The sequence below is a fragment of the Canis lupus genome, chromosome 21 (genome assembly GCF_011100685.1).
Source record: "Canis lupus familiaris isolate Mischka breed German Shepherd chromosome 21, alternate assembly UU_Cfam_GSD_1.0, whole genome shotgun sequence".
In the NCBI taxonomy this organism is placed as follows: Eukaryota; Metazoa; Chordata; class Mammalia; order Carnivora; family Canidae; genus Canis; species Canis lupus.
Window position 1 is genome coordinate 40,746,430 of NC_049242.1, and position 18,205 is coordinate 40,764,634.

Consider the following 18,205-nt stretch of genomic DNA (forward strand, 5'->3'; position numbering starts at 1 on the left):
AGTCAGGGCTGCTGGCCAAGGCCAGGGCAATGGGCAGAGGTACCACCAGGGCTGGTTCTCCAGGCTCATTCTGTGATGGAGAAAAGAGGTGAAGATCCTGTTCACCTTCCTTTCCCAAATTCCTTTTACACTCTTAGAATGTATCTGGAGTTGACTGTGTGTGTGTGTGTGTGTGTGTGTGTGTGTGTGAATGGCTCACACCATTTATTCTTTCAGTCCATGATCTCGATCAGCTCCAGGAAGAGGGGCCTTATTACCACAGACAGGTATGAATCCCAGCTCAGCCATGTGTGCCTTTGTTCACAAGTGGTTTACCCTCTCTGCGTTAAGACCTCTCAGTCTCCTCACCTGTAAAATGGGTGAATATCATCTATCTTCCCGAGCTATTGTAGGAATTAAGTAAAACGTGAACAAGGCCCTGACACAAGACCAGCCACATGACTGATACTCAACAAATGTTAGCTACTTAGTGCTAATAGCATCCTCATCTTCCATACTCATGGGTTTTGGAAGTCAGGGGCTCTCCTCAGCTGCAGGGAAGAGCTTGGTGGTCTGGCAGCAAGGGATGGCTGCACTGACCACCACTGAACCCATGTGATCTGAAGACAGGCCTCAGGGGGGCAGGATGAATCTGGCCCAGGACTCAGTGGGCAGGGAGGGTCGGGGAGGAGCATCCCGGCTGGCCACACTTACTGTCGCTCCATCTCCTGCTGCTCCTGGAGGATCTTGTTGGACTCCATAGCCAGCCGCTTCTGCATGAGAAGCTCCTGCCGCTGCAGCTCACGCTGCCGTGCCTCCTCCAGCCGCTCCCGGTCTGTCAGGAACAGCTCCCGGCCCTCAGGGAGTGAAAAGAGGCCCCTTACTCAGTCTCCTGGGGAGGAACCTGGGTACCCACTGCCACAGCCCTGGGGACCAAGATGCAGGTTGTCTTCACTGTGGCTCCTGCCGTCTCTGAGCAAGCTTCTCCTGGCTGGGCAGAGATCTCTCCCTCTGCTCTCTCAGAGCTTTAGGAATAGAGACCCTCTGGCCTTTCCCGGGAGTGTGTGGCAGAGATCAGGGGTCTGAATGGCTGGGGCTGGAGGTCAGAGTTTAGGGCCCCCTATCGGGTCATCCTGGACTTACAGCTCCAGCTACAATGGAGATGGTCAGGCTGCGGCTACTCTTCAGCACGTTCACGGCCTGGGGGGACAAGCGGACGGTTGGCTGAAGCCTGACAGATCAGGGCGGTCAAGGTCTCTAGAGAGCACAGATGGTCTCAGACCGCGGCAGGGAGAGAGGGGCACGAGAAGTAGAGGGCAGACATGAAAACGACCAGTAGCTGAACACCCCACCTCTCACCTCCTTGTGGTCCAGGTTGGAGAAGTCGATGCCATTGACTTCGACAATCTGGTCCCCTGCCTGGTGTAGAAAGGGAGAAGGTTCAGCGTGTTTGCACTATCTGTAAGCCCACTCATCTGCACGAAGGGCTTCCCCTGGTGGCCAGGGTCAGATGTTGAGCCTTCAAGTGGCTGCACCTCAACTCTTCCTGATGAACACAGCAGTTAGAAAGCTCTGATTGGATCCTCTCAAGGTGCATCCACCTCATGTCTCTTTTATCAGTGGTCAAATATTATACTACTAGAGGTTCATTCCTTTGGCTTAATTTATGACATTTGCTTCAAAAATGTCATAAATCAGCTTGTAGACACAGGAGCCCTTTGGTTTCTCATATAGCTGAGGCTGTTTTGAGCCATGATAATAAATTGTATAACAGGTAACATCCATCAATCACCTACTATGTGCCAGGCACTGTTTGAAGTATATGTATTAATTAGCTTAATGAATTAATCCACACAATGACCCTAGAAGGAAGGCTATGCCCCCATTTTATAGGAGAGGAAACTGAAGCATAGCAACAGGAGGTAACTTGTCCAGAGTAGAGAGTAAGAGCTCTGGCTCTGGCCTCAGACCACCTAGGTTTGAATCCCAGCCCTATCACACTTATTACGTGATCTTATTATCACTTATTACACGATGTGAAAAATCACATACTCTCTCCAAGTCTCAGTTTCTCCATCTGTAAAATGAGGATAATGACACTACCTAATTCTCAGAGTTCTTGCAAATTTTAAAGACTTAGAACAATGTCCGACCCAGGAAACACTTAGTGAACATCAATTCTTTATTATTACTACATTCCCAAGCTCAGGAGAAAAGGCTTTTGGAGCTGGAGAAGACTGTAGAAAGGTCAAATGTGAAGCTTTCCTTGGGGGCGGGTAGGAATCATAGCCAGTGGCTGCTGGGAGAGGGCTGTGTGGGAAGGCCCGTGCCCCTGTCGCTGTGTGATCATCGTCTGACCCCTTACCCCACTGGGGTCGTGCCAGGGTCACTCACCTCTAACCCCACCTCGGCAGACAGGGAGCCAGGCTTCACGTGGCTGATAAAGATGCCGGGTTTCTGGACGGGCCCACTGGAAATGCTGTGGAAGAGATGGGAAATCAGGTGAGGCTCCACTCATCCCTGCAGCATTGTTCATTGTCAGTGTCCTGTGCTCTCTGCCTGCATGTCCTGTGCTCTGGCCCCTGAGGCTCCAGGTCACCCAGGAGGCTCAGCACCCGTGGTGCTCCATTCTTCACCTGTCCAGCCTCATTTCCCTGTGGCAACCGCCACAAAAAAAATATTTGTAATTCCCACTATCCAATCCCTCACCCAATATATGGCACATGCCGTTTCGTCTCTCTTTCTAGTACTTCCCTATTCATTCCTTAAGACTCAAATGCTATCTCTTCTACAAGGTTCTCACCAAGTTCCTTCGTCTCTCCCAAGCCCCAGCTAGCTGCTCCCTCCTCAGCGCTCCTAAGATACTACACTAAGAATGGCATTTGTGCCATTATTTCCTCCTCTCACACCTGTGGCAGGCATCACTAATCGATCACAGCACTCTTTTCTATCAAATCTAGATACAGCCTTACAGTTCTTTCCAAAGCACAGGTGACCCTGGAACAACACGGGTTAGAACTGCATGGGTCCACTTATATGTGGATTTCTTACAGTATAGCACTGTAAATGTATTTTCTCTTCCTCGTGATTTTCTTTTTTAAGATTTTATTTATTTATTTGAGAGAAAGAGCACAAGCAGTGGGAAGGGCAGCAGGAGAAAGAGAAGCCGGCTCCCCAGCTGAGCAGGGAGCCCAATGCGGGGCTCAATCCCAGAATCCCAGGATCACAATCTGAGCCGAAGGCAGGCGCTTAACTGACTGAGCCGTCCAGGTGCCCCTTCCTTATGATTTTCTTAACAACAGTTTCTTTTTATAATATGTAAAACACAAAAGATGTGTTAAGCAACTGTTAATGTTATCAGTAAGGCTTCCAGTCCACAGTACACTATTAGTGAAATTTGGGGAGAGTCAGAAGTTTATACATGGATTTGGGATGATGCAGGGGGTCAGCGCCCCTGACCCTTGTGTTGTTCAAGGGCCAACCATAGTACTTGAGGCCGCGACCACTAATTGATTAGAAATAGCACAGTACGGGAGATCTATCTGCCATCTCTGACGCAAAACACAACTCCAGCAGAGCGCTTGCCACTCTACGCTGTAGCTCTTCAGCGGCTGGCTTCCACATTCACTGTATTCTATCTTGTAATCTCTTAGGAAGGAGGGACTTTATACCACTTATGCTTGGCAGAAAAGTGTTAAATAAATGTGAGTGGATGGGAATAATTTGAAAAACTTAATAACAGCTGACGTTTAACAGCTGCTCACTACCTACTAGGCACGAAGCTGGTACTTCTGTGATCTCCTCCGTCCTCACAACAACTAGTTTTGTGGGGATCCTAGGCTCAGAGTGGCTAAGCGACTAGTCCAAGGTTCTAGAGCTCATAGGTGCCAGAGCAGGGGCTGGAAACTGCATCTATAACTGTGGCACCTGTGTGCTTAATAAGGCCACCCCACGTGGCCTGATGCCTGTTTGCAATTCCCTGGCTGCTACTGAAGGAAGCCCACAAGGTAATAAATGACCAGGGAACCGTAACAGAGATCATCACTCGGACAGGCTCCTTTTGCAGTGACTGAAGCCCACCAAAGGAATGTGGGTCTGCTTTTGGGCTTCAGCTTCGTCATCTGTAAAATGGGCCTGTTAAAACTGTCCCTCTGGCCTTGGAAGGCTGTTGTGAGGCTCAGAAATCAGGCGCCGAGAAGTGTCATCTCTTCAGAAGCAGCAGTGAGAGAGGGGGAGGGGCTTAGGGGTGTACTGGGGTCTCTCAGTCATGAGTGACCCTCAGGGAAGGCCTGCCACCTACCTGCAGCCAAGGCCCCGGGATCCCACAAGGCTGATGAAGACCTTCTTCTCCTTGTTTTCCCGACTGCCGGGGAAGCTCAGGGTACTCCGCCCACCCTGGAGGAAGTATGAGATAAGGGTCACTGGGTGTCCAAGAGGCTCTTGATTTCACAAAGCCCTTTAGAGCAAGCACCGCTATCCCCACATGAGACTGCTCACTGATATATCCCTGGGGGGTATGTCTGCACCAGCTGGACCTGGCTGAGGGCCCAGCACCCTCAGGGACCTTCTGGATGCCCTCGGAGCCTGTCTGAAGCTCCTGAATGCACATCTCTGGGGCAACCCTCCCTTTGGGACTAGCTGCCCTTCCCTGAAGACAACCCCATCCAAACCCCAGCACAGGTGGCCCTGACCCTTACCTCGGATTCTGACACAAACTGATCCACGTACTGCCATTTGAGGGGTTCGTCAGGAGAGCTGGTGGGAAGGGGAAATAGAAGAGCAGTCATTAGAGAGAGATGTGTGAGGAGCCAGGCTCCAAATCCAGATCTGCCCGTCTGGAGCCTCCAGCCACCTCTGGCCCAGAAGCAGTGCTGGCCGGGCTGACGCCGGACCCCACAGCCAATCCCAGGACCCTGCGCCCACAGGGAAGAATCGCAGAGGAGGGTCCTGCTCACCTCTTCACAGGAATCAGGCCAATGTCTGTGGGAGAAAGGCAAGGCAGTTAGCACGGCTCCTATGCCCTCCCTTCCTCCCCCAGGAGCCAGGGACCCCGCTGCCTACCCCACCCTAGCCATGCCCCCCTCGAGTGCCCCCTGCCCTCTGGCCTCACTCACGTCTCACTTTGATGGACACAGTCTTCTTGGTCCTGATAAGGTTGATGACCTCCTCGTGGGTGCAGGAGGAGATGGAATATCCGTTGATGCGCACGATCTCATCCCCTACCTTGGCCACAGACGGAGGGAATGGGCACCAGGTTGAGGGGGCCTCAGGCAGCTGGGCAGGCTTGCCCCAGATGCTCTGGGCCTGCTCTCCGGGAAGAGGGACGCTGACCACACCTTCCCTCAGAAGAAACCTTGGCATGGACCCTAGTACTTTGTTATAACCAACGCACTCTCCATTAGTCTAAAGGATCCCATGGTAGTGACACTTCCAAGCAGTCTTTCTGACCCATTTTGCAGATGGGAGCACCAACACGGGAGGTGAAAGGCACAGAGAGTGGGCAGCAGAATGGAACTAGAACTCGGGACTCTGTGCCCTCATTTCAGTGCCCCCCTTTTTAAAGATTTTATTTATTTATTCATGAGAGACAGAGAGAGAGAGAGAGAGAGAGAGACAGGCAGAGGGAGAAGCAGGCTCCCTGTGGGGAGCCCGATGTGGGACTCAATCCCAGGACTCTGGGATCATGACCTGAGCCAAAGGCAGACATTCAACCACTGAGCCACCCGGGTGCCCCTTCAGGGCCCCTTTTGCCCCACTGGGTCACCATCAGGATCTGGAACCCATGCAAAGGACACCCCTTCACCTAGATTCAAGCAGCTCTTCCTTGGCCTTTGCCCCACCCCGCCCCAAGGAGCAAGCTCCCCAGTCTTTGTTAATCACTGTAACGCCGTAAGTGAGTCAGGGCGGGGAACTTCTATGATTCCTGATTCAAGTTCGCATCACTGACACACATGCAGTTTCTTTCTTCCCACCCTGTGGAAGCTCAGTGGACATTTTAACTCAGCCACAGCCCTGGCCTCTGACCCCCATGCTGGGCGAGCAAAGAACAGTGAATAAACACAAGGCTTTGGTGTCAGATGTCCTGGCTTCAAAACCCTGCTTCTATTCTCATTAGCTGAATGGTCTTGGGCAATTCTTTTTTTATTTATTTTTTATTTTTTTTATTACTCAAAAAAAACTTCATTATTTATTTAGGTTTCTGATTCTGTGCTTGTGCCTTCAAGACTTTCACAATGATTTCCTGCTCTTCAATAGGGAAAGCATGCTTGATCCTGTCAACAAACACACAGCACACATGGAACCACCATAACCCCTGCTGCTGTGTTTCTTCATTTTAGACCTTTTAAGAACTCTAGGTACCTGGGCACCCTGATGGTGCACTTGGTTAAGTGTCTGACTCTTGGTTTCAGCTCAGGTCATGATCTCAGGGTCATGAGATCGAGCCCCACATCGGGCTCTGCACCTAGTGAGGACTCTGTCCCTCCCCCTCTGTTCCTTCCCCATGCTCTCTTGCTCTCTTGAATAAATAAATAAATAATCTTAAAAAAAAAGAACTGTAGGTGTCACAGCACAAACTCCTCAAAGCTGGCCTGAGCACATGCCACATGCAGAGTTTGGTGCTTTCCTACTCTTCTTGGTCTAAAGGTAAATGATTCTATTAGCAGGGGTTCAGAGCAGCCTAGTTTTGTTCAAGGCTGTGCTATAGGATGGCCTACAACTGTGTGTCAAATGCTGGATCATTCTGAATGTCTATGGATGCTGTCCCCAGAAGAGGAAAAAGGACCTTGTGCAAGTCTCTTGAACCTTCTGAACCTCAGTTCCTCTCATCTGTAAAATGGGGAAATGTTCTGGTTGCTTCGAGAAGTGCTGGCCTACCTGTACATGTAGGCCAGCCAGCACCTGGTATACCATCAGTAATCAATAAATGGTCATTATTGTTATCATTAGTTGGGTCCAAGCCCTAAAGACTCCTGCTCTCTCTGCAGGACATCAAGCCTCATTGGATCAGGAGAGACAGGGGCTCACGGGCCTGCAGGGCCAGCCCTGGATACAGAGCTGTGGTGAGCTCATCCCCTGCTGGATGCTGCTGCAGGTCCCTCCAGGTGCCTTAGCTCTGGGGATCAGTCCCGAAGCTCTTCACTTAATAACTGCAGGGCTAGAGGGACCCTCAGTTATCAGATGAAACTGTGGCCCAGGGAGAAGATGTTATCTAAGGTCACGCAGCCTGAGCTGCAAAACAGGGACTGGATCCTGGGTGCCCCTCTCCAGCTTGAGGCCAGGCCAAGTCAACCGGCAGCTTAACTCACACCCCATGTACTGTCCCTTTGGGGACCTGTTGGTACATGTAGGGGACACAACTTGACTCTGTGGGGTCTGGGAGCTGGGCAGGCACGCAGCCTGTGAGGGGTTCATCTAGGCCAACTCCCACCCTCTCAACATCCCAACAGAGTCACCTTTTCGATGTTATCACCTCAATGTTTCCCTTACACACCTCCACACACCCCAGTCCTCTTAGGGGCCTGATGAGAGTGGCAAGGGACTCAAAAAGACACCAGAGAGACGGGCTTGCTAAAGACCTCTCTAGGTTTCTAGGGACATCTCGTGTCAGGAGAGCGGCCAGGCTAGCTCCTTGTACCCACATTTTACAGCAACTCTATTTCTGTTAATCAAATGAGGAAACTGAGAATCAGAGAACAGAATGATTTGCTCAGGGCACCTGGGTGGCTCAGTGGTTGAGCGTCTGCCTGCCTTCGGCTTAGGCTGTGATCCCGGGGTCCTGGGATCGAGTCCCGCATTAGGCTCCCTGCATGGAGCCTGCTTCTCCCTCTGCCTGTGTCTCTGCCTCTCTCTCTCTCTCTCTTTCATGAATAAAAAAAAAGGCAGAGACACAGGCAGAGGGAGAAGCAGGCTCCATGCAGGGAGCCTAATGCGGGACTCGATCCCAGGACCCCGGGATCACAGCCTAAGCCGAAGGCAGGCAGACGCTCAACCACTGAGCCACCCAGGTGCCCCTAAATAAAATCTTAAAAAAAAAAACAAAAAAAACAAAAACAAAAGTCATTTGCTTGAGGTCACCCGGTTGGTAAACAGTGTTGCCGGGATTTGAAGTCAGGTCTCCCCTACAGACAACAAGTTTTGTCTCTTGGGCATCTAGAAGCAGAGAGGGAGGGCACCTGGCCAAGCCTGGCTGCAGTTCCCTACATCCTGTCCTCTCTGGATTCCTGCCACCTGTCACAAGTGACCTCAAGTCCCTCAGGAAAGGCAGAGATTACTCTGTCCATTTTACGGCTAGGACAACCAAGGCACACAGCATCATTCTCTAGCCCGGGACTGCAGAGCATGTGGTACAGTGTAGGCGGCCCTGTGCAGAGCAGAGGGCAAAGCTTCAGACAAGACACACTTGAAAAAAAATCTAAACTATATCCAGTAGGTGGACAAAACAGATCAAATCAGCAGGTCCTTCAGTCTAGCCAGGTTGTGTCTGAACATGTCCCTCCCCTGCCTTCCAGAATCTTCTCCTGTCTGCAGATCTCAGGCATGAGATCTTCCCAGAAACATGAACCTCAGACAGGTGAATGGATGCGGATGTTGTCCCCAAGCTCCTATGAGTGAGGTTCCCTGTGTTGTTCCTAAAAGGAACCTGTTTGGGACCCCAGTCAGAATGATTCCCATACAGCCCCTGGGGCTCAGGCTACCTGTATCAGCTTTCCTCTCTCTCGCTCCAGCGTAGAACCGTGCAAAAGGCCCTTTGTGCAAAGGCCACAATGAAATGACGATCTGAGGGACGGGGGCACAAAGGACAGATGAGCCCGGCAGCCCAAGAAAGAGAAGATAATTTATAAGCCTGAGAAACAGGTGGGAGGGTAGACTTCTGAGTTGCATTAAAATGCCCCGATGGCCCCAATAGGCATCGTTGAGAAATGCCTGTCCTAGTAGGAGAGCTCGCCCTGGAAAAAAAGAGGGCCTCTGTCGATGCTGAGAGAGGAGCTCATTATGGTTTTTTTTTTTTTTTCCTCTGGCTGTGTTTCTGGGCTGGAAAATGTGCCCCACAGGAGAAGAGTAATGAAGTGGCTGAAATTTCAGCCGCCACTGGCGAGCCGTGAGACAGGGATTTAGAACAAAGCAATGTCTGTCCGCTCCCACTTCTGTACCGTAAGTCTTTGAGCCCCCCAAAGCCCCTGTCTTGGCAGCCTGATAACAAACATGCTGGCAGCTTTGAGGTGGGGGGGCTGGAAGGGTCTCTTCTATCTGGACGCACGAAAACCCAGCTCTGGGCTCCTCCAGCAGGAGCGAGATCTGGAGGTCAGCCCATCTCTGCTCATGCACAGAGGTGTGGGACCCCGAGGGAGAGGCACCCTGGGGTGCTGAAGACAGATCCCTGGGCCTGGCAGTCTGGAGACCTGGGTTCAGGTCCTGACTCGGCCACATCCTGGCTGTGACTTTACTCAAGTCTGTTAACTCTGGAAAATGGGGATGATATCATGAGGACCAGTTGTGAGCACGTCACCTGGCACAAAACAGGTGTTCATTAAATCTCCCTCCCTGCTTACCTAACGAACACTATGTGCTGGGCACTTTTGTTAGTACTTTAGGATATGAATCCACTGTCTCCTCATGACAACCCGATGAGGTAGGGAATGCTATTGTTATCCCCATTTTATAGATGAGAAAACTGAGGCATGGGGTTAAGTAATTTCTTCATAGTCCCATAGCTCATGAGTTGCAAAGCCAGGACAGTCTGGCTCTGGGGTCTATGCTCTCAAACACCACACTACAGTGGGATTTCCTTCTCCCTTCCGGTGAAAGGCTACACGGCCAGAGCTTCAGGTGCCAGGAGGTAACTACGCTCCTCCTTTGGGAAGTAGGGGGGGGGGGGATTGCAGCAGCCAGGTTCCCAGCTTGACTGAAGAAAACAGGCGGCTGCCCGCAGCCTGATTTCTATGGGCCTGAGGAAAATCTGTCAGGATGTGTGGGCCTCTTCCTCCCCCAATGCCTCAGAAAGGCGAGGCGATCCCATTGTGAGGGGAGGCAGCAAGGCCGAGGCCCTGACCCCTTGTTCCGCGGGACTCTGCTCACTCACCTGGAGCCCAACGCTGTCAGCCTGACCGCCTTTGATGAGGTGGGAGATGAAGAGCCCGCAGCCAAACTCGAGGCCCCCACGAACACTGAGGCCCAGGCCTTCGGGGTGCAGACGGTCCAGACGCACCTCCTTCAGCTTCCTGCCATGGGAGGAGCCAGTGATGTCCCTCCCCGGTGACCTCTCCCACCCCTGCCTCTATCCTGGTGGCACCATCTGTACCTGGAGCGCCGGGGGGTCAGTTGGTCGTACTCCACCTGGTGCTTCAGCGGGATCAGGGGTCTGATGGCGTCAAATAGTGGCAGGCGGCTAGGCTCATTGATGACCAGCTTCAGGTCTCCCACGAACACGGCCACGTCCATGGTTCTGCAGAGACACGGGGAACACAGGGAGCCTCATCCATGGCCACGGCCTCTGACACCCAAGGATCCCCAGAGGAACTGGTCCCCAGCTGGGTCCTCACCCATTGAGTCCAGGCCTTGGAAGTGGAGAGAACGCTCCTGTAAAGCCCAGAGCCCCTAATTCTGGGCTAGGGGCCTCATGAGAGCTTCACTATTCCACATTTAATGTCACAAGGAAACAGGCCAGGTGGGGATTGTTAACCCAGTCTACAGATGAACTCAAGTCAGGATTCAAACTCAGCTCTGCCTAATTCTAAAGCACAGGATCTTTCCAGCCGGGAAAACTCGTGTGAGATGCTGGTGACCCCTCTCGAACCCTGGTCCCCACTTCTGCGCTACAGGTAAGCTGCCCTCACAGTATCCCTCCCATGACTCCTCCTCACACCTCTCAGACCCTCAGCATATTCGGCCTGCACTTCTCCAGCTGTCAGCCGGCCTGCTCATGCCTGTCTGATATTTTCTAAATGTATGTCACTCCCCTCCTCTAAACCCTTCAATGGCTCCGCACTGAGTATTTGTGTACGTATTTGCTAAGGCAAGTGCGTGGCATGTCCATGTGATTCCCAGGAGCATTGAGCGTCTGCCCCTCTCCCAGAGCCCCCAGGATGGGAGGGAGAGGTCCTTCCATCTCAGAACATCCAGCCCAGAGTTTCCCGGAGGCAGAGGTACCCGGCTGGTCCACAGGAGCTGGACCCCGCACACTTACTGGTGATACATCCGCAGCACGTCATACAGATAGTCCTTCTCTGCATCATTTTCAATCAGAAAATCCACCTGGAAAACCCAAGGGGAGAATTCTAACCCCAGGCCCAGCACGTCCATAGCAGATGCCAGGGGAGGGGTAGGCCACTGCCATTCCTCAGCATGTCCACAGGGCTGGGGCTGCGAGAGGAGGGCAGTCAGGGTCCTCTGACAGTAACACATCAGCCACATGCAGATCACCCTGATGCCACCAGAGTACTTGTGCACATCCAGATGTGGCCAGGCTGAACCTCTCCCCCGGGTGGATGCATAGTCAGATGCACACGCATGACCCTCCACTTGACAGCACAGTCCCGAGTGGCAATGCCAGTGTCAGCAACCCGGTCTGGAAGGAGCCCATCGTCTTACCTGATGGTGGCTATAGTGCCGGATAACCGCTTTCAGAAAGGATTTGGGCCACTCGCTCAGATAGCACATCCCACCCTCTGGAAGCACCCTACTGTCCTCCTGTATCACCAATGCCAGGGGCAACTCCACCCCATCCTGTCCTGGCCTAAGCTGGGTTGGCCCCGACTTCTGTCCACTAGTCAGCCTCCTGACCACTCCTTCACCTCTCCAGGTCCCTTCTGTCCCCCGCTTCCCCCCCAAGGGGAGAGTCAAGTTACATCATTTCAGGTTTGCTGACGTCAATGGCTGGGACTCCAAGGTCAAGGTCAGGAGCTGTTTCATTAGCACTTCAATCCCAAGGGACCTGGTGGGTAGAGGAGCCCCAAATTCCACTCCCTGGGACAGTGCAGCGTGAATCTCTATACATCATATCCTTGGCTCTCTCTCTTTAGCCTAAGACTGAGTAAGAGGGCAAGAAGGGCCTCAGGCTGGGAGGCGGGTGAGGAGGCTCTGAGCTATGCATGGTCAGGAAATACTCTATAAGAGTGGGCTTGGACTCCCCTTAAATGAAGGCAGCCTTCAGGTGCGAGGAGGCAGGGCAGTCTCGCATGAGTCTATGACCCACTCTTTTGTGACAAGATGGAAGTGAGCTAAGAGGGACAGATCCAGAAGGGCTGTGGCAGATGTGTGCTGAGGAGTGATGGGAAGGTGGTGACCCAGGGCTGAGCTAAGAGGATAAAAGGAAGGCTCTAGACTAGAGCAACTGGAGTGCGTTCATCACTCAGCAGGCACCACTGGGCACTGTGCGCCTCTGCGGGCTGCTGCTGCCGCAGACTACAGCATGCCAGGGGCCCTCCCTGAGCGCCAGGTAGCAAGAGAATGGCACAAAGTGCCCTAGAGCAGGGGCTCCCTGAAGCCAGTCCTTGCACTGCTCCTTGTCGGCTCGTTCAGGTCCTATTGCTTGCTGACTGCCAACCGTGTCTGAGGAGCTTTACGTGAATTATCTTTAACCTTAGAACAAACCTCTGACGTGTGTGGATATTATCATCCCCATCTGATAGATGAGGAAATAAGGGTCGAAAAAGCAACAGAGCTGAGACTCCAACTTAAGACCGCTGCCTCCAAAACCTTTGCCTTTTTTCTAAGGCACACAGAGTATCTACTTGGTTCTATCCAGATAGAGATTTTTGTATGCATTTGTCTAATACACCAAAACCTTTGCCTTTTTCCTAACCACCACATAGTATCCACTTAGCAGATAGAATTTTTGGATGCACTTGTCTAATACGTATTTACTGAGCACCTACTGTGTGCAAAACACTGTATCTTCTTTTTGTAATTCGATTTAAAAAGCTTTTCCTTTTCAGGGTGTCTGGGTGGCTCAGTCAGTTAAGCATCTGCCTTTGGCTCAGGTCATGATCCCAGGGTCCTGAGATTGAGCCCCCAGTCATCTACCCACCCCCCCACCCCAGCCCCAGTTTGTGCTCTGTCTCTTGTGCTCTCTCAAGCATGCTCTCTCTGAAATAAATAAATAAAATCTTAAAAAGAAAAGCTATTCCTTTTCTTGGATCGCTCTTGGTAGGGGCAAAGAAACTCTAAAGGAGCCCACGATCTGCAAAGATTTTACCACTCAATCCCTCCTTCCCCGCCCACCTTGTGTCAGGTCCCCTCCAACCTGCATCAGCATTCTCGGGCTGATGCTCAACTGGCCCTCTACTACCGGTCTGTATGAGGGGGATTGGGATTCAGGGTCCTTGTCTGGGGCCCTTGAGGCAAAAACTCTGGGTTGAGCCTTGGGCCCTTTCCAGCCTCATTCCCTGGCATTCCTCCCTATGGACTGACCCCTTCAGGACAGCTGCACAGGGGGAGCAAACAACATTCAGCTCATGCAAATACAACTCCACGTGTGCACCCAGCCAAAGAGCGAGAAAGAGAGCAAGAACAAATTAAATAATGCATGTTGTTCCACTCGATGAACATCTGCCCTCCTCAGGCTGTTGTGGGGATTAAATAAGTGAATATAGACAAAGGACTTCAGACGGTGCCCAGGGCTCTCAGATCTCAAGGGTTCTGAAATGTACGCTGCATCTCTTCCTCGGTGCCCCCAGACCCACTCTGCAGCCTTCTCCACCTCTCTTTACCCTCTCGTCTCCCTGCTAATCTGTGTGTGGCCCAGACACAGGCCCGGGAAGAGTGCACAGGGTGAGGCCAACAAGCCCCTTCCTCACCTGGGTCTGTACTTCTCTGTGCTCCATTCTCCTCATCTGTAAAATGGGTATAAACATACCTCCTCCATAGGATTTCATCCTTCTGTGAGGGATTAATCACTGGGGTTTTTTTATTATTATTTAAATTAATAATCATTAAGTGCTTGACACAGTGCCTGGCAAATAGTAGTTCTCAGTGTTTGTCAAATAAAACTAAGTGGGAATAAATGAATACAGACTCTATGTTCTCAGCAGCTGGCAGACTGTGGGCCCTCCAAAAATGTTGATGGGATGGGATGAATGGATCCAGCCACACTTCCTCTCAGGCCTTCAGAGCATGCATCCTGGGTAGTACTGGGTTTGCTCTTTTCCTGTTTTATTATTCTTCATCTTTTTAAGACACTTGTGTCCTGCTAGCTAGCTGGTGGCACTTGACTCAGTGCTCAGCATGGCTCACCATGCCCTCCTTCTCTGCTTCTCCTATCTCATTTGCTGTTCCTTCCCCATTTCCTCTCCTCGAAAGGTTGGAGTGCCCTGGCTCTGTCCTGGGCCTTCTCTTCATTTGCATCATGTCCCTAAGTGACCTCATTGGTCTCCAGGGTTTGAACGATCACTTATCCTTCAAGGATGCACTGAGGCTCCAGGATAGACTTCTTCCCGCCATCTTCAGACTCCCATAGCTACTGGCTCAATGGTTGACCAGGCATCTCAAAACATTCAAAATGGAACTCTTGGTTTCTGCTATCTCCCCTCTTGTCCCCATCAGCACGCTCCTCCCAAAATGTAGACTCCCTCTCAATGCCTCTCTCCACACCCAGAGCCACCCACCGTCAGAGCCTGTCAGATCTATCTTCTCCTGAATTTTCTGGGTCTCACCACTCCTCATGCTAGTCCAAGCCCTCACCTCCTGTCTCCTATCCCCCTTCTGCTCCCGGCCCCCTCAGTCTCCTCTCTACCAGCACTCAGAACAACCCCTTTTAAACGGAAAGCCATCCCCTCATGGCTGCCTTCCCATCGCTGGAGAACAAAACCCAAAGTCCTGACCGTGGCCTACTGAGCCCCCACCACACTCTATTCAATCCATAATTCCTCTCAGAAACACCATCCCACCTGCTGTTCCTAAAGCCAGCAAGCAGACACTTGCCTCAGGTTATTGTTCCCTCTTCTTGGAATGTTCTTTCAAATACACCCCCAAGGCTCCTTCCTTACTTCTTTCTAGATTCAAGGAGACCTTTCTGACGCATCTGGTTGCTCTCTATCCTCTCATCTCAGTTTATTTTTTTTCATAGCATTTATCACTACTTTGCATTATATGATACTTGCATTGGGTTACTTGTTAACTGTCTGTCTTCCTGACTAAGGAGCCAGGGACTCTGTTTTATTGTTCAATGATTAGAGTACTGCTGGGCATAATATTAGGAGCTCAGTCAACGTTTATGACATGCATGCATGTATGATTAGCAAAACACTGGAAGGCAGAGGCTCTTTCTGACCTCCTCATTTATCCCCTCTTTCTACCCCCAGGTGCCTGGCTGGCCTCGGGCAGGGTAAACCACGGATATCCATAAATGCATGATTGCTAACTAGGCAATAAAGCCCTTTTGGGCAAATGAGTAACCAAATTCCTGAAACCTGCAGGTGCAGTGAGCAGAGGGGCAGCCTCCTTCTTTTGAAAAGCTGGTTCTTTAGGGAAGAGCCTTAGTCTCTGATGCTGCCCTTCCTTCTCCTTGGTATCCTGGCCCAAGGCTGTTGCTGGGAAGGGCATGAAAGTGCTGCCGGATGTCCTGGGGAAACTGCATAAGCCCAGAGGAACAGACTCTCCTCCCCAGCCTGGAGCCTGCTGGCACATCCACCAGGGTGCTCAGCAGGAATCTCCAGGTGGCTGTGGACCAAAGGGTTACTTATAGGTCCTGAGTAGCTGGTCCTTGAATTCCTACTTAGTCCTAATCACCCCCTGAGGTAAGCACTGTGAACCTCATCTCACAGCTGAGGAAACGATAGCCCAGATTAAATGACTTGCCCAAGGTCTCACTGGCAGTGAGTGGCAGGGTTGAGATTGGACCCCGTTCTGCCTAACATCAGATAATAACAACAGCAGACATTCGTTGAGGACTCACTAAACTCCCTACGTGCATGTAGATCTCCTCCAACACTCACAAGGGCTTTATGAGCTAAATATTATTATTATCCTCATTTAACAAATCAAAGAGGCACAGAGAGGTTAATAACTTGCTCGAGGCCACACAGCACATTCCATGACAATATGCCACTTTTCATGCTACCTCCAACAACTAAAGATTTAGGTCATAAGCCATTCCCAAGGGGTAAATGTGCTCTGCAACACCAAAGGAGGGACAGCTAGAGAGCAATGGGCAGGAGCAGTAAATTTCGCCCAGCATGGCTACGTGCCCCCAGCTGTAGCCTCTGCCGCTTTGTCCTCTCTCCCCAGTTCCTAGGTGATCTCCAACCTGGGAGGGGAAGGCTGCTGCTGTCTCGGAAGCAGCAGGGCACAAAGTCCAGCCCAGGGCCTTGCCCAGCCTGGTGTCTGCCCCGCCTGCACACACAGGGACATTAATAGGTAATGACTCCTGTGATGAGGAAGAGCAGAGCAGTGGAAATACAGAGGCCTGAGGCCCGCTGGAGGCTGCAGGGCCTGGAGAAGAAAAACAGAGGCTAACCTCAGGGTGCAGTCAGACACCACGGACCCCAGGGGTAATTCTCCAAAAAGGGGCAAAGACTAGTACCCATAGGGAAAAAACCAATGAGGACCTGATGTTACCTTCTTTCTGCCCAGGGGCAGGAAACTGAAATTCAAGCCTGAGTCTTGGGGGAGGGGACAGAGGTTGGGTTCCTTCAAAGTGGGTTGCCTGAAACCTACACTCACCAAATGTCCTCAGCAGCTGAAATTTCTCTTCTCGTGTCCCTGTGCAACAGGATGCACAGGTGAACCCTGTCTCGTGCTCCGGTTGCTACTTGCCAGTCCCCAAACTCCTGCTGAACTTCCAGCCATCTCTCACTCTTAGAAATCCCCAAGGCCTCTTTTTTTAGGAGACTCATGGCAGTAGAGCTTCCCCTTTTGTACTCCACCAAACCTCGACCCCCACACTCAGCACCCAGCCATAGCGTAGGGTCCCTCTCTCACCTGTGCAGCCAGCAATTCCAGGGCACAGAGGAGGTCTGGCACAGAGTGGGTACTCAAAATACACTTACTAGATGAATGACTGCCCCCTGGCACTTAGCTCCCGTGGCCCACACATTGGCTGGCTACTCTGGCTCCCCTGGGCCTCTCTCTGTGGGGAGAGAAGGGTTAAGCACCCGGACCTTGCCTACCAGAGCTCGGCTTCCTCAGGCCTCAGAAGAGGTTTGGCTTGGTCTAAAGACACTGCCCCTCTGGGCTCTGTGAGGGCCTCAGGGCACACAGTCGTCTCAGGTAGGGCCTGTGGGTAGCTCTAGACACCCCTGGCTTCACCCTTGAGCTCTGAAGCATTCTGAGTCCTGGTGGGGAGGTCCACTGGGGTTACTGCCAGTGGTCCTCTCTCACTTCAGGGCCTCAGTAGCTCCTGCACAGCTCTGGAAACAGTTCTGGAAATGCCCTGGGTGAAATCCAGTAGCTTTCAGTGAGAGCCTCTGAGAATCCTGGACCATCCCTGAGGTCTCCTATTGGGACACACCAGGGGAGCTGTAGCTCTCTGTCTGAAGACTCTGGCTGACTCTCTGTACTTCCTTCTTTCCTCCCACTGCCCCCTGGTCAGCACCAGTTCCTCACCTGCTTCTCAGGCCCTAAGAAATGCCCTGAAATGGGGAGGGGGCTCCCTAAAGTGCTTCTAGCTCGTTTTCTGAGGTCAAAGGACAGAGACAGAGGACCACTTTCCCTTCCGACCAATCCCCACCTCTCAGACACTGTCCCATATCCTCTGCATATGCTCCAACAGCCCTGAGCTTGGGGCACTAGGAGCTGGGATTTGCCCACTACGGGGCATTTCAGAGAAGCTTCCTGTCTCAGGCCAAGCTGGAAGGAATTCCAACACCAGAGAAGCCCCAGCCCTCGGAAGCGCAAGGAGAAAGAATACTTTTTGGAGATCGGTTCACGGGTTCCTACACCTGGAGTCCTCCTGCCCCCTCCCTTATTTTACTGGGGATCCCTGCTGGAAACCAAACCACCCACAGGGGTCCCAGTCCATCCACAGCCCTGAGGCCGGGCTAGAAAAGGGAGGGTAGCGCGGGGCACGTCCATCCCCCCACCGCCCAGCCAGGACTCCGGGGTCCTGAACGCTTTAGGGGCCCCTCGCAGCTCTGACCTTGTGCCGGAATTCTCGAGCCACCTTCCGGTCCATGGCTGGGCCAGGCGGAGCCGCGTCGCCCGCACAACTCGCTCCTTCGGGCGCCCGGAGGCCCCAAGCCGGCAGGAGCCGCAGCGGAGATCCGCGGGCCCGGGAGCGGGGGGGCGGGGC

General features: G+C 52.2%; 1 protein-coding gene across 1 annotated transcript in view; it reads right to left on the reverse strand.

Annotated features, from left to right (window-relative positions):
• The window catches only part of USH1C (USH1 protein network component harmonin), a 44,901-nt gene extending 26,696 nt beyond the window's left edge, over window positions 1-18,205 (reverse strand). Inside the window, exons 1-12 of the mRNA XM_038569185.1 lie at window positions 18,053-18,205; window positions 11,165-11,232; window positions 10,280-10,423; window positions 10,061-10,199; window positions 5,094-5,202; window positions 4,935-4,959; window positions 4,677-4,734; window positions 4,280-4,374; window positions 2,374-2,458; window positions 1,339-1,398; window positions 1,123-1,179; window positions 694-836 (exon numbers count right to left, since the gene is read on the reverse strand). Of these exons, the coding sequence (XP_038425113.1) occupies window positions 694-836; window positions 1,123-1,179; window positions 1,339-1,398; window positions 2,374-2,458; window positions 4,280-4,374; window positions 4,677-4,734; window positions 4,935-4,959; window positions 5,094-5,202; window positions 10,061-10,199; window positions 10,280-10,423; window positions 11,165-11,232; window positions 18,053-18,088 (1,019 nt within the window). The 5' untranslated portion in view covers window positions 18,089-18,205. The remainder of the gene's footprint in view (window positions 1-693; window positions 837-1,122; window positions 1,180-1,338; window positions 1,399-2,373; window positions 2,459-4,279; window positions 4,375-4,676; window positions 4,735-4,934; window positions 4,960-5,093; window positions 5,203-10,060; window positions 10,200-10,279; window positions 10,424-11,164; window positions 11,233-18,052) is intronic.